General features: G+C 36.9%; 1 protein-coding gene across 2 annotated transcripts in view; it reads right to left on the bottom strand.

Annotated features, from left to right (window-relative positions):
* The window catches only part of LOC127803841 (uncharacterized), a 28,614-nt gene extending 5,637 nt beyond the window's left edge, over nucleotides 1–22,977 (bottom strand). Inside the window, exons 1-12 of one of the 2 annotated variants that reach the window (XM_052340410.1) lie at nucleotides 22,675–22,977; nucleotides 22,485–22,568; nucleotides 21,534–21,674; nucleotides 21,357–21,427; nucleotides 13,680–13,773; nucleotides 8,270–8,347; nucleotides 7,566–7,632; nucleotides 5,714–5,799; nucleotides 5,582–5,632; nucleotides 4,663–4,710; nucleotides 3,821–3,941; nucleotides 3,513–3,693 (exon numbers count right to left, since the gene is read on the bottom strand). In XM_052340410.1, the coding sequence (XP_052196370.1) occupies nucleotides 3,513–3,693; nucleotides 3,821–3,941; nucleotides 4,663–4,710; nucleotides 5,582–5,632; nucleotides 5,714–5,799; nucleotides 7,566–7,632; nucleotides 8,270–8,347; nucleotides 13,680–13,773; nucleotides 21,357–21,427; nucleotides 21,534–21,674; nucleotides 22,485–22,568; nucleotides 22,675–22,908 (1,256 nt within the window). In that variant the 5' untranslated portion in view covers nucleotides 22,909–22,977. Of the gene's footprint in view, nucleotides 1–3,512; nucleotides 3,694–3,820; nucleotides 3,942–4,662; nucleotides 4,711–5,581; nucleotides 5,633–5,713; nucleotides 5,800–7,565; nucleotides 7,633–8,269; nucleotides 8,348–13,679; nucleotides 13,774–21,356; nucleotides 21,428–21,531; nucleotides 21,675–22,484; nucleotides 22,569–22,674 lie in introns of both variants that reach the window. The other variant, XM_052340411.1, reaches the window with a different exon arrangement.
* Between the last annotated feature and the right edge of the window lie 1,672 nt (nucleotides 22,978–24,649).

The raw sequence follows: 24,649 nt of genomic DNA on the forward strand, positions 1-24,649 counted from the left end.
ACTGCTCTTTGCTGGCCATATTAGCTTGGCTGCTTCCTTGGCCCTTGAATCCTCCTGTCCGTGCCAAAACTTGGGCCTTTCCATGTAGTTTAAAGAAGTTTTCTTGAGTGTGACAAGGTCTGTTGCAGTAGGTGCACCACAATCCATCTTTGCTGGATTGTTTTCTTGCTTCTGCTGGCCTCCAATTTCCTTTATTCCCTCCTTCACTCGATCAACGAGTGACCATTGCTGCAGCCTCTTGTATATGAGGTTCCAGCATAACCCCTCATCGACTCTCTTCAGCACAAACAATTGAAAAACATTCACGAAGAGTTAGCATAGGAACGTTACCAAGGATTTGAACTCTGATCTGATCATACTCAGAATTCAAACCTGCAAGGAATTCAAATACTTGATCATTTTCCAGCAACTATTGAACCACTTGAATGTCATGGCTGCATTCTAGTTTCAGATCTCAGTTGTGGTCGATTTCAAGCCAAAATCCATTCATCTGATTGTAATATTCAATGACAGACATGCCCCCTTGTTGAGAAGAACTTACTTGTTTTTTCAGGTCATAAATTAAAGTTGCATCCTTCTTTTTAGAGTAAGTCTGCTGCAGATTCTCCCATATTTCTTTTGCAATGGTAAGGAATATCAAGTTTTTACTAATCTCTGGTTTCATGAAATTCCATAACCCAGACATAATCACTGAATGTTCTTCGTCCCGTGCCTTGAATCCTTGATCTGTTTCTTTTGGACTAGGATTGATAAGATGGTCAATCTTTCCTTTTCCTTTGAGAAAAGTCCTAACTACCTGACTCCACTGCAGGTGGTTGGTTCCATCAAGCCGGTATAGAGAATTTATATTCTGGAAATCACTTCCAGTTCTTACTACAATGGTAGTCGTAGGTGCAGCCAATATCTCCCCCATAGCAGTTGAGACAGAATCTTGAGAAGTAGTTGACATATTGTGATGAAAAAAAATATGTAGAATGATTAGGAAAGGCTGCGATGAAGGCAGAACAACAAGGTGGAAATGAAGGCCGGAGAGACAAAGAAGGCTGGAAACAAGAGACGCAATGAAGGCAGGAAAAAAATGTCCTGGAAGGATGGCTCGGATACCATGAAGGAATTCGCTGAATTCTTGTATTTTCAGCACATATTTACAGCCATATTTAAAGGTGAGTCTTATTACCTTCATAAGGAAACTATCAATCTATCCTCTAAGGAAACTAACTATTTACAGAATCATAAGCAATTAGGAAACAAACTAACTGTACATTCTATATTTACAATAGGAAACATAATCTTCTGCCTTCTTTGGTAAGCATAATCTTCTGCATTCTTTGGTAAGCCAATCAGCCGAGTAACCTTCTATTTCCTTTTTTATTCCAACAGGTGTCCAGTGAGATGATTTCCATCATCATATCACCATGGCTACTTTCCACATCTAAACTTAGTCCCCAGTCACTTATTGCTGCTCAATGGTCAATATATTATAGATGTCCACTTTGTACACATTAAATCCGATAGTCCTGTCTGCTTGTACAGCATAACATCATGGTTTCCAATATGCACTGTCTGACCACATAACTAGCATGGCGATTCAACCTGAGTTTGTGGTCCCTAGACTGAGAGAAATGCTCTGATGTGGGGATTGGAAGTATCGTGATCCTTTTTTTTTTTTTGTGTGTGTCTGTGTGGAAAAAAGAAGATATGAAAGGACTCAAGACCATTGTCAGGGTTCACATCCAATTTCCAGTGCACCCTGTCTATCTTTTATACTCTATTGGGGGTCACATGTAGTAGCATCATCAGGCATGAGGCAGCATCCCTTGGCTGGAATGATGTGTTATGGTCAGTTAAACTAAGCACAAGGCATGGGGAGGCACGCCTCGACAAGGTGCAAAATGGGACGTGCAAGCCAGTGTTTGAAAAAAGTGCCAGTGCCAACATGCTGTGCTCATGCCAGCCACGCAGCCAAAGGGGTTGCATGTTGCATACAACGGCAGCATCATGTGCCACATGCAGCAGTGGAATGAGCCCCATGCAACATGGCATGACAGGCTGGCAAGATGCAAATGTCTTGGTAGCCAACATAGGCATCTGGACAGTGGGTTGAGAACTTCAACTAGTGGCAGGTAGCACCAATGACATGGAGAGCACACAAATGCAAGTACAAGCAAGGGACATGCCAGGCAGTTGGAAGCAGTTACTGCCTGCATCAATTAGCAGCAGCCAGCAGTTCAGACCATTTGTTGGCATTGGCAATTTGTGTGCGGTTCAGAGCAGTTGCAGGGGCAATGCTAGCTCGGTAAGTTCTTGCATTTGGGGCATACACGCTGTCTCTCATGTCCCATGGAAGCATGCACGAGACCACAAGTTTTGGCAAAGGTAGATAGGCAGAGAGAGAAGCAAACTAGCTATCCTGGAGCATTCTCCAGGGTCATTCTTTGTAATTGTGGATTAATTATAAAGGTTGTGAAAGAGGTTTCCTGTATGAGCTTGTGTTGCTTGTTGCTTTGTTTATGTTTTTCAAAATAAATTAATAATTTTTAGAATGGTAAAAAAAAAAAAAAAAAAAACATAGAACAAGTGTATCCATGATTTCCATTTCATTTTCATTTCATTTCTTCCCCTCCCCTTCCCACATATCCAATAACTAGTGAACGCACCGACCAACCCCTTTTTCCAGCAAACTTACAGCCACCTCACTTTGTTCTCTTCTTTTTTCGTTTATCTGGGAGTTCAACAACCCACCAACTGTGAAAAGAAGGAAGAAGAAGATAAAAACCAATAACAAAGCTAAAAACAATGAAAGTTATTAAACAAGTTTTCATTTTTTTTTTTATTGACAATGGAACTAAAGGTGAACCCACTGCACAAGAGTCCCACATTGTGGGCTCTAGGAAAGGTCAATTGTACACGGCATTACCCTAACTTAGCAAAGAGGTTGTTTTCCGATTTGAACCTATGACCTCTAGGTCACAATATTGCACCAAGGCTCACCTTCTATTGAAAATGGAACTGAAAAAAAATAAAAACAAAAACTGAAAGCACTGTCAAATGGCCCCTAATGTTTTCATGCTAGCATAGGCTAAAAGCAAAGAGGTTGTTTTCCGATTTGAACCTATGACCTCTAGGTCACAATATTGCACCAAGGCTCACCTTCTATTGAAAATGGAACTGAAAAAAAATAAAAACAAAAACTGAAAGCACTGTCAAATGGCCCCTAATGTTTTCATGCTAGCCTAGGCTAAAAGCAATGCCTGCGTAGCACCTTATGTTAGGTGTTGCTGTCGTAGTGTGCAACCCATGAACCTAACATGGGATCTCTTGGTCATGTGGCTGCATTTAGGATTCTTCATTGAGGAACTTATGCCTGTTCTTTCCTCCAGCATACTCAAGTAAATTATTATAATGCACCATATTCTAGGAATGGAAATATAAATCATGCAGACACATTGTCAAATCAACCTTATTTTACCTGAAAAGGAAAAGAGACAAGTAAAAACAAGAATATCGAATACCTGCCAATTGTTCTTCCTGTGAATATGAGGGGAAAGTATCTAGAGTACTTCCCCACACCAAAATTTTCACCTAACTGCAGTATTTTATTTGAGTCCAGAAGAATCATCGCTTTCCATAGTTCACAATAATCCTGTCTGAATCCTTGATCCAACTCCTTGTAAATCCCATGATCTAGAAGAACTGGATACCATATTTGTCAGGACAAAAAAATAAGCATGTTCTCTAATGAAATGAAAAAGGGAAAAGAAAAAAGTTCTTATATCTGCAATAAAAATCAGGAGACTTGAAATTATGAATCAGGACGTACCTAAACAAAAGCCATGTGGCCCTTCTGGAGAAACCAATATATTGCCAGGATGTGGGTCCCCATGCAGAAAACCATGCACAAAAATCATTTCAGCAAACACTTCCATCACTGCCTTCGCAACCTATGGTTCAGAAACAAAATGGCATACATAATTTTTTTTTTTTTTTTTTGAGGAATGGCATACAAAAAATTGTAACTGAAGTCCACTACTTAATTGGATAGTGGATAACTTTTGCGGGTACTATTCTTAGTAATTCAAGGAATAGGCATATGCATGCCCTGGGCCCCATGTACACGACAATAATAATTGTTTCCCTGCCATCCCAACATAAAGAAATTAAGAAAATAAACCAAAATTTGGTTATCAGAAGGAAAGAGTGAAACAAGTGGGATAGCTCCATACAACACTCCAAGATTTTATCCTACTAAGTGTCTAACTTACCAAGAATCTCCATGGATGACCATATATTCTGTAAAACCATTATAACTCATGCCAGACCAAAGAGGTCCCTACTCAGTTTTTTTTGGTCTCCTCTACCTCTTCTACTACAAATTTCTTCTAATCCATCCACTCTCCTTACATGAGTGTCTATTGATCTTATCCTTAGATGACTAAACTATCTTAATTGCATTTGACGTATCTTATCCTTAATACGTGCCATATTAATGTTATTAAGGACAACCTCATTTCTAACTCTGCCTTTTATTGAAAGGGTGCACATCCACAATAGCATCCTTGTTTTAGTTACATTCATATTTTGCACATGTTAGTGCTTTACTATCTAGCATTCCATGACATAATCAATACAAGAAAAACTATTGGAACAATAAAAAGGACTAACCTTTATCGGGTTTATCCCCATTTCTCTCATGTGTTCCAAATCATCAACCTGAAATCTAAGGAACTTCCTGTTAATAGCACATAAAGAGAGAGAGTCAAAAGCATACTACAGCCAGAACAGGATATGCCTGCATGCTTCTGAGTAGGTATATATGAAGTTCACCAGAATGTAGGTAATTTTGTCAAACATAAATATCGTTCTGTAAAAATTTTTCCAATTTGTGACTAGTGTTAGTAGAGTTGTCTAAAACATAAATAAAAAAGGAAAAGAAAAGAAAGAGAAAAACTGATACCATGTATATATCAGACAGTTCTTCAAGTTTACCAATTCTAGTAATTGAATAATAAGGGAACTCAAAATTTTTAGTCCTCCGGATATCAGAAAGCCTAGGTAGAAAAATTATGATCATACATTTGATAACAGTTAATCTATAGAATCTCAAACATTGTTTCAGGATGTAAACAAGCATCTGATTATAGTAAATGATGGTGGTGACTGAACCCAGCCAAATGTGATCTGCCAGTAACAAATGACAAGGATCTCTATGTTAAACAAAACTTTGAAAAGAAACAAATTTATGACTTTGATTCCACAAAAGGCAAGATGCATTACCTTCAACAAGAAAAGAACCAACTGTATATAATGTTTTTACACAAATTACAGAAAAATCACTCTAAATATACATTGCATACAACAACCACTTCAATATTCAACTCACATCAATTTGTTTTGCCGGTGGCTTTTCCATATGATATGCATAAACATCCTATATATAGGTTATATTTTTCTCTTATTACATTCGCCTTTCAATTTGTAAACTGAAAGAGATTTACAACAATAACACGAGATATTAAAAGAAGTGTTAACTTGATGAACAAAATTACAGCCAACACCAGCAGAGGTAGGTTTGCTGTCATACCTTGGATCCCTTACAAAATTCCATTGTCAAAACCTGGCTTGTTGTTAACTCCTGGATGCATAAAATCGTATTATCAAATTAAATAAATGAAGAGAACAAAACTTGTAATGATGCTGCTATCAGAAATCATACCCAGAAAACATAAGGAATCCTGATCACCATGTTGCTTTTAAAGTTTTTGGCTGTTTTCTCTGCATTTCTTGCTTCACGACAGAAATCTGTATAATAACCCAAAAAAATATTGTTCCATAAATAAATTCATTTTAATTCAATTCAAGAAAACACCTCAGAAAGTGTCTCCATTAACCATTAACCATTAACCAGTATACAGTCAACTTCAGATCTGTTAAGGATCAGGATTCAGGAAGAAAAAATGCATTTACATAAAAAGCTAATATTGATGATTTCCATCATATTTAACTGAATCTGCAATAAATTGCTATAGAAGAGAAAAATAGTCTCTATGTTACCAGGCACTCATTGGATGCTGAAGACATTGTACAATATAACAAATGCTCATGGACAACAGGGTATTAAAAATCAACAACTTGATTACAAATCTCTCCAAAATTGATAGCGTGGAACATATATCAAAGAAGGTGCATAAAGCAGTGCTTTAGTTAGCTCCATGATTTAGTTAAAAACAACCTATGTTGCAGTTGTTTACACGTTATATTGTAGCTGTCTGGGTGCAGTTATGTTTCAATTTCTCCAAATTAACTAAACCAAAATCGAGATGATTTTTCCATACCATAGCAATCTGGTAGACTTCCATGTTTATTTCCCACAAAATTCACCAAAGTAAATCGAAATCTTTTCCATTATATCTTTCTAGAAAGAGACATCAACAGTAGTTTGAAAAGCCATCTTTTAAATAAACCTATTTGCTTAAGAACTTAAATTTAATTCAAAGTTATGCCACATGTAAATAAATTTTAATGTCTGGGATCTAAACTTCTTTGTTGTTGTGTATTTTATAAAATTAAATACATTAGTCCCACTTCAGGGAGGAACTCATTTCCAAACGTGAGCTCATAGATTAGAAGAGCCAGTCAAACAAGGTAGATATTGGCAGCATAAGAAAAATACAATATTGGGTTTGTCAAAGGCAACAACAAGGTAGTTATTTGCAGCATAAGATACATAGTTCACACTCTAGTTGAGGATCCAATAAAATATCTCACGGCAACAGACATCCAAAAACTTGAAAGCCACAAACACATCTGCAGATTGGACATCTTATCCCGCTAGTGTCTGTGTCTGATAAACAGATCTATAAGTAAAGAAGTGAGACACAAGGAAACAAAACGAAACATGTCAAAGTGAATGTGAAAAGAATGAAAGTAAACTTCCTCCTCAGCCCCATCCATTAATAGCTGCCTTGAAGAACAGTAAATGGTTACATGGAAGAATATTATACCAAATTGACAAAATATAAACTAGATTCTAGTCTTAGTAATGTGTAAAAACAAGATGATATCCAACGGATGTACAAACTAAAGAAGACAAAGGGCTGGTATTTGAAAGGACACATCTTCGATTCTATTTAGATTAGAATGCACCACATATACCAAATAAGTTACTAGTCCCTGAAATGGCAAGCTTTTTGTTAAGATCCTATAGAAACCATTCCATACTTCACAATTAGTAGAATCAACTGAAGTGTGTCAGTGCTTCAGTTTTGCTGATCAAATAAGTTCCTGGATAATTAAGAACTACAAATTCATGTCACATACCAACCACAACAAGTGTTTTCCAGGAAAGAAGAATGAGCATCCTTATTAGGAAATTGACTTTCTTTAGTTTCTGATATATCCAGGCGCACATTCTTGTAATGCTAACATGACTAAACTTGAACGTGTAAATAATAATAGGCGGTAAGGGTTATTTAAACTGAACCACACATAAGAGAAGTAGAGCTCATAGTTGTCAGAGCCACTTCAGAGAGAAAAACAAGAATAATTGACTGTGCTTTATTACTGACCAAGTTCTAAAGCAATAGCTTCTGCAAATTCTGAGACCAACCACCCAAACCTGTATTCAGGAAAAAACTGTAGAAACAGAAGATGCAGACCTTTTAAAGCAAATGAAAAGCTGATGAAGAAAACTGACAAGAACAAAAGCATTAAATGAGAAGCAGCTATGAAAGTAACAGAAGTACAGAAAATTTCAGAATTGACATGAAATTTAGTTCATAAAAACATCCCATGGTAAGACAAACAGAATAATAAATTTGTTTCAAGCTTCTTCAACACTAAAGCAATGGTAAAGAAGTCAAGGACATGGCATAAGAGCAGAAACCAATAGGACTGTCCTCAAGTGTCTCCTGCTTAGATTGGTTAAAATCCAACAATGTAACATCAGAAATACTGTTTTTTTACCTCATATAAACAAAAATTCAACCTTGCTACAGTGTATGAACCCAGTTGGTCAAGTATATAGCCATATTTTATAGCAAAATGGACATATAAAGCCTTAGCCACTGCCCCTCCTGCTGCCACACCACCCCCCCCCCCAAAAAAAAAAAAAAAAAACATACATACATATGTCTATGTATCATGCAATAAATGCATACCTCTAAAAATAATAAAAGAGCATAACCAGTCGGATAATAATTATAATTTTCACCATATCCTCAGTACTATACTGAGGGGAAAATCTCGGCTGAATAAGGAATTTAGTTAATACCCATGCAACAGATTTGGAGAGGAAAGACATGGTTGCAACATCTACTTTCAGCTGCTGCTTTAACCCAGGATATTGTACCTGTGATTTACATGAAATAAAAGCACTTCAAATTCAAGTGTGCATATTAATCCGGACAAAAGAAATGGCCAACATATTAGCATGATCAGCAGAATATGCAAGGCACACAAGATGAAACATTATTCAACAACCCAACGACAAAAATGATTGATTGGTTGAAACAGTATTTTATACATTGGACGGTCTAATTTACATGAGCTACAGACATCCAGCAGTGATTAAATGTCTTATATTGAAATTGCAGAAAGGTCGTCCCCATATTGTGCCATACAAAGCTCCAATTGCTAGTTCAAGAAGGAAGCAATTGGTTACAGTATAGATGGGTTAATCCTCAGATGTTTCAGGAAGACAATGTTGACAAAGCTTCACAAGAAATAGGGGATCATTGCCAATAAGCCTAATAACAAATAAAGAGTAACAATGAATGGACAGAGAAGAAAGGGGGGAAGCTAATCCCTAGTCAAGCAGAATTGCCTGCCTTCTTGAGAAATGATAATGAAAGATCATCCAAACGTATAGTCACTAGCATTCATTGTCTGTGTGGAACTATATATGAAAAATTCTGAAAAACAGAAAACCAGTTTTGGCATCCAGAGTTAGGTGATAGAGAACAACATTCATCGTTTTATATATGTCTATAAACATGGTAAGCATAATAAATATGTTATACAATGGCTATTATGAACGTTATATGTATGACTGTACAATATATGTACATCTCATCATTAACATTTTTACATATCATAATTAATAAAAAGAATTCCTGTATCTGTAACATTGAACAAGAGCTTTGCTGCTCCTATTCTCCCTTTCTGTTCATTGAGTACATAAAAACTTCTTAACTGATGTGAATAACATTACATGGTCAAAAGTAGGGATGGCAACAGGGTGGGTTTGGGGCAGGATGGCCTTCCCCATCCCTGACCTCGATCCCCTATATCACGCCGAATCCCTGCCCTGTACCCTGATGGGCAGAAAAGTTGGCCTCCAACCCTTCCCCCATCAGAGGCAGGGCTAAAAAATAATTTAAAAATTATTTAATTATTTTTTTTAATAATAAACTCCGCTAGGGGATGTTATCCACTGCCGGTCCCAAACCCGGATAAAGGAGGAGGGTTGTGTTAGGTAACCAACAACTAACGTAAAACTTAATCGGATCCAAAACATGAACTCTAAACAAATTATGAAAAATCGTTTGGGCGTGGGCGTAACCCTTCATAGCGACGCGCTACACTGCCCGCGTGTAGTGTCAAGTGAGCTAGGGCTGCTGCATCAGCGCCCGGATGTAGTGACAAATGAGCAAGGGTTCCCGCATTTGTTTGAACAGATGTGGGTAAAGAAGTTAGTCCAAAATCAAAATCAAAACCAAAATCAAAAACAAAATCAAATTCAAAGTCAAAGCCAAAAACAAAATCATAGATTAAGGATTGGGTCATGGAACATAGAAACATTAACAGACAAAGCTATAGAAGTGGTAGATGTGATGATTAAAAGAAAGATTAATATTATGTGCCTTCAAGAGACGAGATGGGTAGGGAAAAAAACAAAAATTTTGCCAGAAAATGGATATAAAATATGGTACACAGGAAATGATCGAGCAAAAAATGGAGTGGGGATTATTATGAATAAAAGCTTAGTAGATGAGGTAGTGGATGTAAAGAGAATAGGGGATAGGATTATTATGGTGAAGGTTATTCTAGGAAGAATGACTATGAATATCTTTAGTACATATGCACCACAAGCGGGGTTAGGTGAGGAGATAAAAGCAAAATTCTAGGAGGACCTAGAGAGACTCATACAAATGATACCAAGAGGAGAGAAAGTGATTATAGGAGGTGACTTAAATGGTCACATGGGTAGAGACGGAAATGGCTATAGAGAGATACATGGAAGGTATGGATTCGGGGAAATTAATAGAGGGTAAGTCTATTCTAGATTTTGCAATGGCATATGCGCTCATCGTAACTAATACTAGATTCAAAAAATGGGACGAGCACTTAATCACATATAAAAATGTCACATCAAGCACACAAATAGATTACTTCCTCATGAAACAAGAGGACCGAGTATGTTGTAGGGATTGTAAGGTGATACCGGGAGAGTGTTTGACTACTCAACATAGACTTCTAGTACTTGATGTCCAAGTAAGAAATTGGAAGAGAAAAAATCATATAAAACAAAATCCAAGAATCAGGTGGTGGGATTTAAAAGGGGAGAAAACAACTAATCTTCAAAGAAAAATTAAGGGGTAGAAGAGAATGGAATGGAGAAGGACAAACAAACCAAATGTGAAGAAAAATGGCTAATGCCCTGAGAAGCACAACAAAGGTAGTACTTGGAGAGACAAATGGTAGGGCGCCCTAACCTTAAGGAGTCTTGGTGGTAGAATGAAGAAATACAATTGAAAATTAAAAATAAGAAAAATTGCTATAAGGCTGTATATCAGTGCAACAATGAAAAAAATCAAAAAAATTACAAAGAATCAAAAAAGGCAGCAAAAAAAGCTGTTAGTGAAGCAAGGTCAAAAGCATACGAGAATCTATATAAACGACCTGACACAAAAGATAGAGAAAGGGATATATATAAATTAGCTAAAGCAAGAGAAAGAAAAACAAGGGATTTAAATCAAGTGAAATGCATAAAAGATGAAAATCAAAATGTATTAGTGAATGAGGGAGCGATTAAGGAGAGATGGAAGGAGTATTTCACAAAATTATTCAATGATGATGGCGACACAAGAGTTAGGTTGGGATATCTTAGTAACTCCGAAGGGAACGTGAGCTATACATTTTATCGACGCATAAATCCAAATGAAATAAGACAAGCATTAAAAAAGATGAAAAATCATAAGGCGGTGGGACCGGATAATATACCAATAGAAGCATGGAAATACATGGGAGAAAAGGGCATCTCCTGGCTAACGAAATTATTTAACGCGATTCTTAAATCAAAAAAGATGCCAGATGAGTGGAGGAAGAGTACTTTGGTCCCTATATATAAGAACAAAGGAGATGTTCAAAACTGTGAAAATTACAGAGGAATTAAGTTAATGAGCCATATCATGAAACTCTGGGAGAGAGTAATAGAGCAGAGGCTCAAAAAAAAAACAGAGGTCTCGAAAAATCAGTTTGGTTTCATGCCTAGTAGGTCAACAATGGAAGCTATATACCTACTGAGACGCCTAATGGAAAGATATCGGGAGCATTAGAAGGACCTACATATGGTATTTATAGATCTAGAAAAGGCCTATGATAGGGTCCCTAGAGAAGTATTATGGAGGGTTTTAGAGAAGAAATGAGTCCGAATAACCTATATACAAGCCCTTAAGGACATATATCATGGTGCAGAAACAAGGGTCAGAACATGCGGAGGGGATACTGAACCGTTTAAAATTACAATAGGATTACATCAAGGTTCTGCACTAAATCCATACTTATTTGCTTTAGTAATTGATGAACTCACTAAAGATATTCAGACAGAGGTGCCATGGTGTATGCTATTTGCAGACGACATAGTGTTGGTGGATGAAACAAAAGAAGGAGTGAACACTAAGCTTGAGTTATGGAGAAACAATTTAGAATCTAAGGGATTTAAATTAAGCAGAAAGAAAACAGAATATATGGAATGTAAATTTAGTAAGAATGCAAGAGTGGAGGATATTATAATAAAATTGGAAAACCAAATCTTACAAAGAAAAGATCATTTTCGATATTTGGGATCAGTGATTCAAAAAGATGGAGAAATTCACGAGGATGTCACACATAGAATTAAGGCAGGTTGGCTAAAATGGAGAAATGCATCGGGGGTGTTATGTAATGGTAAAATCCCATTAAAACTGAAAGGAAAATTCTATATGACAGCTATAAGACCAGTTTTGTTGTACGATTCAGAATGTTGGGCAGTCAAATACCAGCATGAGCAAAAGACAAGCGTAGCGGAGATAAGGATGTTAAGATGGATGTGCGGCCATACAAGAAAAGATAAAATTAGAAATGAAGTTATTCGTAATAAGGTAGAAGTAGTGCCAATAGAGGAGAAGATGAGAGAGACTAGACTAAGATGGTTTGGTCGTGTGAAAAGGAGACCAAGAGACGCTCCTGTGAGGAGAGTTAATGAAATGGAACAATTAGTCAAAAAAAGAGGTAGAGGCAAACCTAAGAAGACTTTGGGAGAGACATTAAAGTTTGATATGAAGTGTATGGAGCTCAATGAAGATATGACAAAAGACAGAAATACATGGAAGTCTAAAATTCATATAGCCGACCCCACGTAGTGGGATAAAGGCTGGATATGTTGTTGTTGTTGTATTTTTTTAATAATAATAAACAAAAAATATAGCATTATTAAGACAAAAAAATTATAATAAACAAAAATTATAACATTATTAAGAAAATGCTTGCAAAACCCACCAATGATTTTTCAAATTAATCAAGAACAAAGCATAGCAAAATCCCCCAATTAAAAACCACAATAAATTACTTATCCACCACACAATGCTTTGAACTTTGCTTCAAGTACCATCAGTTCAACTCAACTTTATTTATATATCAATAATACATTATATAACATGAAAAATATAAGTTATATAAATATAGTTTATTTTTCTATACATACATATGGCTATAAATCCCATCTTGCCCTGTCCCTGACAAGAAAAATCGAGGATTACCCTCAACCCACCCTGAACCCCAGACAACGGACCTTGAACCCGACCCTATTGGGGCCCCACGGGGACAGGTTATTTTTCCATCCCTAGTTGAAGCCAATGAATTTACAACCTATCCCATTTGTGCCGCAAGAAAAGCATAAAGATTTTCCTCCCACTTGATGCAGTTGGATGCATAAATCCTGTTTTCCCATTCCATTCCATTAACCGTAATCTCAATTATGTGACAACCAAATATATTTCTTTTTCTTATCCCAACCCAGCTTAGTTTTGACGTCCTCAACCCCTAGCCACATGCTGAATATGGATAATCTCATTCATCATGTGTATAGAAATTTCCATCTGCCTCAATAGTATCAATAGTTTTTTTCAAAAAGGCAAACTTTAGAAAAATCATACTACTTTTTGATAACTTGCAAAAAAAAAAAAAATAGTGAATCATTTTCTTAGATAAAAAAATATATTAGACCTATAGTACATAGTTTTGTTATTTTGGTTTTTCATGGAATAATCATTTTGTTCAATAGAAAAATACCTTTAGTTATTCATATAGGTTAAGGTGGCGGAATTATTTCTCAATATATGACATTGACTTGGTTGCTGATAAATATTCTGAATAATAATTGAATGGTGGAAACTAAAAATGACATCACATTATCGACCAACCTTAACTGCTACTTCTTGATGGTCTCTCAGTACAGCACGGTGTACTTGTGCAATAGAAGCAGCGGCAATTGGATGCTCATCAAATGACAGAAACCTGTTAAATACAGAATTAGCTCTGTGAGAAACATTTCAATGAAGAAAGCTGGTATTACAAACAAACTAGAGAGTACTGAATGATATCCATAAAAATAAATAAATAAATAAACTAAAGAGCACTGAATGACTATGCATGCATTTTGGAGAAAGCTGGAGAGGTAAAAGAAAAAATTCAATGAGCATTTGCATTACTGGAATAGCAGCTTGTAACTGTGAGATAATTTCTACTGATTTCAATTTATCTAATCACATTCTTGTGTGTTATTGCCATTTGCTATTAATTTTAATTTGCATGGACTTTCCATAGGGCTTCTAAATCACATGACTATTTAATGGGCCTAGTCAAATACAGATTTTCATCAATCCACCGTGTTTGAGATGGCAAAAATTTACATGCACAAGCACGACAATAAGGTGAACCTGTAGTATTTTAATATGTCATGCTTTTGGGATGTCAGAGTGTGTAATTAGTGAAAAGTTGGCCACAATGTGTTATTTGCTGACTCAGAGGGTACAATGGTAATTTAGTATATAAAGGATGACAGAATAAGGCTGTACAAGGCATATAAGTGAAAACTATCAACAATATAAGAAGACAGGTTGAAAGTTGGAGAACTGTTGACAGGAGGAAAAGTGATGGAGACTAATGATTAGTATTTTTTTAATTAAGGAGTCTAGATGTTTGTAGCAAGTTAGACTAATGATTAGTATTTTTTTTAATTAAGGAGTCTAGATGTTTGTAGCAAGTTAGCCTCCCAACCTGGCCTTTAATTGAGTCTATGGAAGATATTTAGGGCATCCTTAATATCTTCCTTTGCCCACTTAATCTCTCCATATAAAAAGCTCATAAAAGGCTTTCTATCTACATCAACAATTCGAAGCACCTTCACCAAAGGTGCAAAAACCTTAAGGCATAAAGTTATACCATTCTAGAAAGCAATGCTCATCACAATAGCATAGGTTGCTTTCCCTTTAATAGTATTTGACCATTTACACTCCTCCCATTCATAGCTAGTAAACATTGTCCTCAATTGGGCCTTTTTCTCCATCAAACTCTGCAGAGTAAGGAAAGAAGAAGCAAATCTAATGACTCTCGGTCTCACTATATCTCTCTTCTTTGTAAATAACCTCATTAAGAACAAGGTTTTATGGTGTGCACAAATGAAGATTGTCAATCTCTTAGCCTGGTCAATGATTTTCTTATACCTCGGCATTTTTCCAATACTTTCAAGCATCAAATTAATAGTGTTAGTAGCATGTGATGTCCAAAAGATATTTGGCCTCTTCAGCTTCAATAATTTTGCCGCTCCCATATTGTTGGTAGCATTGTCGGTTACTACTTGGACGACATTTTGTGGCCCAACTTACTCAATGCACTTGTCCACATACTCAAAGATGAGTTCACTTGTATGTGCTTCATCTGATGATTCTTTTAAAGAAAGAAAAGCAGTACCCATGCTATAATTAACACATAGGTTCATGATGCTCCTCCTTTTTCTGTCTCTCCAAGCATCTGTCATAATGGAGCACCCATTTTTGTGCCCACTCTTCTTCATGCTTCTTCAATAACTCTTTCATTCTGTCAACTTCTTCCTTTAACAACGTTTCCCTCAACTATAGTATTGACTGGGAGGTTTGAAGCCCAGCCCAAATTGATCAACCGTCTCAACAAACAATTTGAAGCTATCATGATCAATAGCATGGAAAGATAAACCAGCTTCATACACCCATCTAGCACAATATCCACGAACAGTCTGTGTTCTCTCTTTAAATAGTGCTTCACTAATATTTTGTTGTCTTTGAGTCATTCCCGCACTCAAACAAATTTCAGGACTGATGGAGCTTGCAAACTTATCCATAGGGCCAAGAGTAAGAAGCATTTTTTTGTTCCCTAACTCTTGCAATTCATCTTCATCATCCCCCCCTTCCCCCTTTTTAGAAATATTAACCAAGGATCTCATTGAATCTTCCTCCTCCTTATTCTTCTTCTTACTCTTTGCCTCAGCAATAGCATTCTTGCATTTGGATTTATCATCCAAAGAAGATTTTGGACATGAAGAAACATTTCTAGAAATGTGGCCGATATGTTCTTTTACTCTATAAACTCCTCAAGACATAACTTTACCACACAACTTGCATTTAACTTTATCCATATTCTTCGAATCAATTAACATTCATACTCTCATCCGACATCATTTGACTTCCTTTTAAGAATTGAGGCGGCATCGAATGATGATCTCGTGCTCCCAATCCCATCCGACATGACTTCCTTTTTATTCTTCTTTTTTTTCCCTGAGTAAATTGACATTGAATTAAAATAGACAACTAGCTAACAAACAAAGCCAACAATAGCAAGCAGCTGCTACAGCAACAAAGGCAAATGCTTCATGTTTGCTGTTTGTTGGCTTTGTTTGCTGCTTGCTGCTTGCAAATATTAAAATATTTAAAACATTAACAAATATTCAAATAACAAAGGCACACAATAACAAATATTAACATAAGTTAAATAACAAAAACAAAGGCAATAGCAAGCGGCAGCAACTATAGCAATGCTTGCTACTTGTTGCTTGCTGCTTGCTTATTGCTTATTGAATGCTGAGGAAGACGAGAGAGAGAACTAGAAACTAGAGAGTGGAACGACGGTCGGCGACGGCAGCGGCAAGTCCACCGTCCACAAGAGACGGCGGCAATGTGCGACGAGAGAGGCTAAGACAGAAATGGAAAGCGACGATGGCAACTTCACAAGAGACAGCGGCGGCGTGTGACAAGAGAGGCTTAGACAGAAAAGGCAAGCGACAACAACGACTCCGCAAGAGACAGTCGGTGGTAGTGCGCGAGAGAGAAAAGGGGAAAGCGACAAGAGAGATAAGGGGTAAGGGAAAACAAAAAACCTAACAATCAATTTATACAAAATGGATTAGGTGGCTCAGGCGATTCATGCAGCCCAGGCGATCGATTAGGCCATAATCAGCCTAGGCAGTTCATGCGGCTAGGTGGCCACCTTGGCCGACTAGACGCCACCCGGTACCGATTAGCTAGGCTGGTGCATAAGGGGGCCGATTAGGCCATAATCGCTGTGGCAAGCGACCGCCTAGGCCGATTTTTAGATCGCTGGGTTACACCCAAACATATGGAATAGACTATCAAGAAACCTTTGCCCCAATAGCCAAAATGAACACGGTGAGAATTCTCTTATCCCTGACAGTTAACTTTGATTGGCCTTTGTTACAGTTTTATATGAAGAATGCTTTCTTGCACGGAGACCTTGAGGAGGAAATTTATATGGACATACCCCCAGGATTTAACAAAAACAGACATGAGACTAAGGTTTGTAGACTCAAGAAGGCACTATATAACCTAAAACAGTCACCTAGAGCTTGGTTCGGGAGATTTTCCAAAGTAATGTAGGCCATGGGTTACAAACTGAGCCAAGAGGACCACACTCTATTCATAAAACAATCAAGTTCGGGTTTTGTCACAACTCTTATTGTTTATATTAATGACATTATAGTGATAGAAATGATGAAAATGAGAGCCAGAACTTGGGTAGATGTTTGGCTGAGAAGTTTGAGATCAAGGAATTAGGTAATTTGAAGTATTTCTTAGGTATTGAAGTGGCATGGTCCAGACAGGGGATATTTATATCCCGACACAAGTATGTCCTCAATCTTTTGCAAGACACAAGGAGAATGGCTTGCAAACCATCCAACATTCCAATTGACCCTAATCACAAACTTGGTGAAGCTAAAGGAGATAGAGACACAGACAAAGAGCCATATCAGAGGTTGGTTGAAAGGCTAATTTATCTCTCTCACACACTGCTGGATATAGCTTATGCCGTGAGTATAATGAGTTAATTCATGCATGAACCCAAGGAACTTCACTTGCAAGCAATCTAAAAAATCTTACATTACCTCAAGGGTACTCTAGGAAAGGGGAATTATGTTCAAAAAGGAAGGGGGGGGGGGGGGGGGACTCACTCTAAAGGCCTACACTAATGTAGATTATGCAAGCTCAGTGATTGATAGAAGATCTATCTCGAGATATTGTACTTTCTTGGGTGGAAACTTGGAGAAGCAAGAAGTAATCTGTTGTGGCAAAATCAAGTGCAGAATCAAAATTTTGGGCAATGGCACAAGGAATATGTGAACTATTATGGCTAAAGATTATTCTAAAAGATCTAAGACTCAAGTGGGAAGGTCCTACGAAGCTCTATTGTGACAATAAGTCAGCCATCAGCATTGCACACAATCCTGTGCAGCATGACCAGACAAAACACATTAAGGTGCATCGACATTTTATTAAAGAAAAATTGAACAGTGGTCTTATCTGCACACCTTATGTACCAAGCGAATCACAACTAGCTGATATTCTAACTAAGGGACTCAATAGTAGGTCTTTCACAAACTTACAGCCAAACTGAGAATAGACAGTGTCTATTCACCAACTTGAGAGAGAGTGTCGTGAATCGAGACTTTGATTATGTGTGTGATTGATCAAATATTCTGTAGATTTAAATGTTGTAATTAGGATATGATCATATCTATGTTACTGTAAATAGAAGATTACTCAGTTAGGTAGACATTCTGTGTATATATGTATTTTCCAGTTCAATAAGAAAGGAAGGCCATATTTTTCCACATATATTGTTGTGTTCCATAACATAGTTGATATTGTGGAACCAACCTATACAACATGGAAGCACAACTCTAGTGTAGTTATTGTAGTATAGTACTATAAGACAGTTAAAAGAATTTTGAGCTATGCAATTGTTTCCCGTTTGCATTCACCATGAGGTGATATTTTAAGAAATATTTGGCATCATGTGTAGCAAATAATATTACAATTTAAAATTACCAACAATATAAGCATTTTTACTAGTAAAAATATTAATTAATAGTAAAATTGATTGATAATAAATACTAATGCTATTAATAACAACAACATTAGTATTACAAAATGTTAAAAATTGTGGAAAATAACTAAAATTTATAATCAATGTCATTAATGATTATCATTAATATTGTATTATTTACAATATCATGAATATTGTATCCATATGTCAGAACCTGTCCTAACCTAGGGTTTGATTAAGAAGAGAATGGAGAACAAGAGAGGAAAAGAGAAAGAAGAGGGAGAAAAATAGAGAGAAATTAGGGAGAAACAAAGAAAATAGAGAGGGAGAATTGGAGAGAGAGAAAGTAATTCAGATTCTTGATTCACTACAACTTCAATACAATCTCGAGTAGCTTTATATAGCTACTCTTTATGCAGTTTTTCAGTTATAACAAAAATAACTGCTACAATCTCTGCCCTCCTGTAAGCATACACCTAAGGTCTTGACATCTCCCCACTCCTTAAGAATTTTCTTACCCCCATGAAATTAAAGAAACTGGGCAGCCCGAGGGAATTGAGTGAGCAGAACCTGCAGATACTCCCAAGTATTGTGATCTGGATGCAAATGAGACCATTGGACTAACACTTGCGTAAAGGGCAGATCATCTTTATGAAGCACCCTAATGTCTAATATAGCCATTGGTTCAATCTCAACCTGATTATCATCTTCTATAGGAGGTAAGGAAGTGCTAGATAGATCCTGTGGACCAACTGTCTTCTTAAGTAAAGAAACATGGAAGACTGGATGGATATTAGTTTTGGATGGCAGCTGCAATCTGTAAGCAACACATCCCACTTTAGCCACAATTGGAAAAGGGCCATAATACTTAGACTTAGCTTAGAAACAGGAGAGTGAGAAAAATACTTCTGTTAGAAACTTTTGACCCAAAGATAGACAAAGTCTCCCACCAAAAACTCTCGTTCACTCCTCCCCCTCTCTACATATTGCTTCATTCTATTTTGGGCAGCAGCCAACTCCCTCTTGATCAACCGCAGCATTTCTTGCCTCTGCTGCAAATATTGGTCCACCATTGCAATTGATGTTGTATAGTCCACAGTGGCAGATAAGATTGGGGGTTTAAATCCATAAAGTGCCTCAACAGGAGACATATTTAAAGAGCTGTGGTAGCTGGACTGGACGTGCTAACTGGATGCAGCTGACTTATCAAAGGATGTGACTACACATGCTGACTGGATGCAATAGGCAAATCACACGAAGGTAACTAGGAAAAATTGCATGGCACGAGAAGAAAAGTCTCCACAAGTCAACACAAGGAAGGATTTATCTGAAGGGTTTCCACATGGCAAGATAAGAGAGAATGCTTATCCTCAATGTTGCCACATAGCAAGAGGAGAAAAGACTCCTTCCCAATAAGGTGTGACACATGGAAGAACACAATTGAATCCACTGCATGGAGGCCTAGGAGATAGGTTTTGGATGGTTTCATCCTTATTCAATTTGTTGGAGATGGATGAAGATGTACATTGTAGGAGTTGTAAATAAGGATCAATAGGGGTATTCTGATCTTTTGTTACACATAGCTAAGGGTTATAAATAGGGGTGAACTCCTCATTTGTATCCATTCCATTCTCAATAGAGTTTTTTTGGTTTTTCTCTTGTTCCCTCTTCTACTCTCTTGAGTTCTCACGTGGTGGTTCTTTTAGCGGTGTGAAGATCCCAAGGCAGAAGCAGGTCTGAACAAAGGCTCTTAGCCATCACCAGGCAGGTGATTGTGAGCTAAGTGCCGACACGGTTGGCTTAGAGGTCCAAGGCCGTGACAGCCTTGGGGAGAATGTGGGCCATTTACAGAGGCCTCACAATTATCACGAGAAAGGGCTGAAAGAGATGGAGATCGAAACAGATTCAAAAGATGCAATTGACTTCATGCAGGCAGAAATAGAGGGAGACTCTCCATATAAAACCTCACTAGAGGACTTGAAGTTTTTTATTCAAAGAACCAATTGTACAGTTAAAACCATCCTACAAGAAAACAAGTGGGCTGATCTTCTTGCTAAACTAAGGGAAAATTCAGGACGATGTTTTTTTTTTTTTTTTTTTTGGGTATCTTGAAGACCCCCTGTAAAAGTTATGAACTTTAGAAGATGGGTGCCTCCTCATGGGAGATAAACCTTGGTTCTGCTTTTGTGTTGTTCAACCTTCCACTGTACTCCAAAAAAAGACAAATAAATCCTACTTGTTTCTCCCTATATCACATCAATATCAACAAAAGCATTGGCATAAAGACTATAAAAAATTCTACTAAATTTCGTTGAGTTTTCTGTTACTGAAATACCAACTGATGAGTGTTATACTAATTGAGATGCTAAGATTGGTACATTTATAGCGTGCGAAAGATAAAGATGGTAGATGATTTTAAATGCCACTTGCTGGCAAATCCAATAGCACTATCACATGATGCAGAGGGAAATACAATTTATACCATACAAAAGATACACACAGTAGATTATTTAAGTGAGGACGTACATTTGTTGTAGTTACAAGGACATTGTACATTTCATGGCTGGGCAAGTATTAATGATTACTACAGTTGATAATTAAACTTTTTGTTTTTTTCCCCAGGAAACGAAGAGAAAGTTGGGGGTTGGCATGGAGAATTCCAAAGTATCAAAATAGCATAACACATAAAATAACCCTCCCTTGCTCTGCAAATACCAACTACTTACATCTCTGATAAATCTGGCCCCAAATTCCTGGTTACTACTTCTTTTATAGCTTTGAAAGGACAAGGAAGTGCCTAAGGCAAGGTGACACCAAATTAGCATAAAAGACAGTCAAAAGCATCATATTCATATGAATTAAAACATAACTCTGACATAGACATAGAGATTATATAATTACACCTGGTCCTGTAAGGATGAAAGAGTTGCCGAGTATTCTTTGGGAATCCGCTGGAGAGCTGTAACAAACTGACCAGCTTTCACATAGAAACCTTTGTTGGCTTCGCATAATTGTAAAATTCTCTTGGCTGAACGAAGATTAACCTAACAAAAACAAGGAAGCATCGAGTGTTCACCACAAAGGCAAGGTTGAACTATGGGTCTCTAGCTACCATCTCCAACAAAAATCTCAGGCAATATCCTGATTTGTGAGTTAGTTACAACAGGAAGCCTTAAACCCAGTAGGTAGGATACCTAAGTTAGAGAATATCATTTTTTTATTCCTTTGAATTAATAAACTGTCCCCAGCATATATAATCCATGTTCCTCCCAAAACCTAGGAAAAAAAATTAATAAGATAATGACATTGTCACTTCCTTGCAAATGACCTTATATGTTTCATAAAAATCATGAAATATTAGAGGCAATTAAAATCTAAGTCAATCCTGATTCCTAACTAATATCATTTTTTGTCCCATTTGCTTTAGTAAACTGTCCCCAACATACATAATACATGTTGCTCCCAAACCTATAAAAAAAATTAATAAGTTAGTGACGTTGCCACTTCCTCGAAAATGACCTTCTGTCCCATAAAATCATTCAAGATTTTTAGCCAATTAAACAATTAGAACCTCAGTAGAGAAGCTAATCTATATGAGCAATGCTGGTAATCATAATATTTTTTATTGCAACTGTCTCACAGCGGCTTAATAACACTTGTTCTTACGGTCAACTCCGTACAATAAAGAAGTAACTAATTTGATCGAATGGTCTGAGTATCACACTGGAGATTCTCAACTACGTGATTCACGTGTATAATTTGAATTCCGTGCTTTTGCATTGTACAAACTGCAAGGTAGACACTATGGGAACGTCCAACACCAAGCGTTCCTCAAGAAAACATATAGCACGAACCTCAGACAGTACGCGCCTATACTCCTCCGAATCCTGAGACAGTCCGTGCAAGGAATATTTGTAATCAACAACCGACGAAGCAATCTGCCAAAGCAAATATAACAAAACTGAGAATAAGATAAAATACATACAGTAATCAATCTTACACAGAGAAGAAACGAAGCAAGAGACGAGACGAAGAGTATCTTACCGTCCAGATAGCGCGGGATGACCGGGCGATGCCGCCGAGCCCAGCCCTGACCGAGTCGGAAAAAGATGAGGAAGTGAGCGGCGTAGAGTCGTCGGACAAGGAAATGGGAAAAAGAGGAGGACCTAGGTTTTGGGAGGCGATAGTGGCAGCGCCGGCTGCCGTGATTAGGTAGAGAGAGGATTTTGCGGCCTTGACGGGAAACTTGAAGGTCTGACGAGCACTCCTCGTGATCATCGTCAGCAACCGCCCCTTTGCTCGCTACTGGTTTCTGACTTTCTGCAACCCGCGGCGGAAGAGACGGGGAGGGGGGGGGGGGGGGGGCGGTACCTGCGTTGGTTTTTTTCTTAATTAATTTTTTTAAAAAAAATGCTACTATTTAAAAGATAAAAAAATTAAAAGTCTACTCTGACCCAAAAAATTAATAGACTGCTGCTCTTACACTTCGTTTACTATTATTATAGAATTTTTATTATTGTGAGAATTACTAAGTAAAGTTTCAACTTGGATAATATATTATGAAAAAAAATAATTGCTTTAATTGACCTGACTTTATCATTCGATAGGAATAAATATATAATTTAATTCTTATTATGTGTTAAAATTCTTACTACATAATAAGAATTAAATTATAAATATAAATATGATTTAATAAAATCGAGTCACTCCATCAACCACTTAGTATTATTCTTCAACTAATAGTTATATTTAAAAATTATTGATTTAATTACCAATTCTAACTTATCTAATAATTGATATTCTAACATAATATTATCTAAACATATATAACATGAGCCCTGATCTGTTGTTTGCGTCAACAGATCAGTTTTGTATGTAGCATACATGTTTGCAAACCTAATAAGTAATATACAAACATCTAACAAATATTATTATATATTGTAAAATAATACTTTTTAAATGTGTTGTAATTACTTATGATTTTTTTAATAATTACTTTTGACCCAAAAGTTTTTTAAAATTTGTTTTAACGCTCTTAACATAACAATCTCAATAAAGCTTAGTTTGGCTAGGTATTTTTTTGGTAGCTGAAAAGCTGGATAATGTTTAAGTTGTGTAATAGCGTTTAAATTAAGTAGCGTTTAAGCCGATAATGTGTTTGGATAAATATGCTTTTAAGCTATTAGTGTAAAATTATGTGTTTGGTTTGTAAAAGTTGATAAGCTATTAGAATTTGACAAAAAGACTAAAATAGACATGATATTAAATAATGTAGATAAAATTTAAAAAATATAATTTTTAAAAAAAAATTAAATTGATGTATAGCTAAAATACTTACAGTTAATAAATTATAAAACATAATTAAAAATATATAATTTTTAAATTTTATGTATAAATTTGGATTTAATTCATAAAAATCTAAATATATATTATATTAGATTATTCAAAAATATATTTTATTAAAATTAATATATATTATATGTTATGTATAAAATTATTGCTATATATAATATATGTTATATACGAATTACATGTTATATATATATACATATGTACACAGTGAAGAACTGAAGAAAGAGGTTGGCAACAGAGAAGGAGATGGGCGACGGCGTAAGAGAGGACGGCGACGGCGTAGGAGACGATCGCGAGAGGAGGTGAAGTAGGCGGCAGAGACGCGACGGCGCTGGGCGGCATGCGGTGGCGGGTCTGGAAGCAGAGGCGGCGATGGCGGTAGCGGGACTGAGGCGGCCGAACTGCGCTTGCGATGGCGGTGAAAAAGCCGGCTTGCGGCGGCCGAGCTTGGCGACGGCAACGGAGGAGCTGGAGGCGACGATGGAGGCGATGGCGAGGCGGATGGCGACGAGCGACAGTGGCAGTGGGAAATTGGTTGCAGAGGTTGAAGATGAAGGATATTGGTTGGAAATAGATGTTTTGGTTGAAGATAAATGGGTAATTTCTATGATCAACGTAGCGTTTTCTCCCACAGCGATTTGCAAAAGCTGAGGGGGAGGAACTTTTG

The sequence above is a fragment of the Diospyros lotus genome, chromosome 6 (assembly GCF_014633365.1).
Source record: "Diospyros lotus cultivar Yz01 chromosome 6, ASM1463336v1, whole genome shotgun sequence".
In the NCBI taxonomy this organism is placed as follows: domain Eukaryota; kingdom Viridiplantae; phylum Streptophyta; class Magnoliopsida; order Ericales; family Ebenaceae; genus Diospyros; species Diospyros lotus.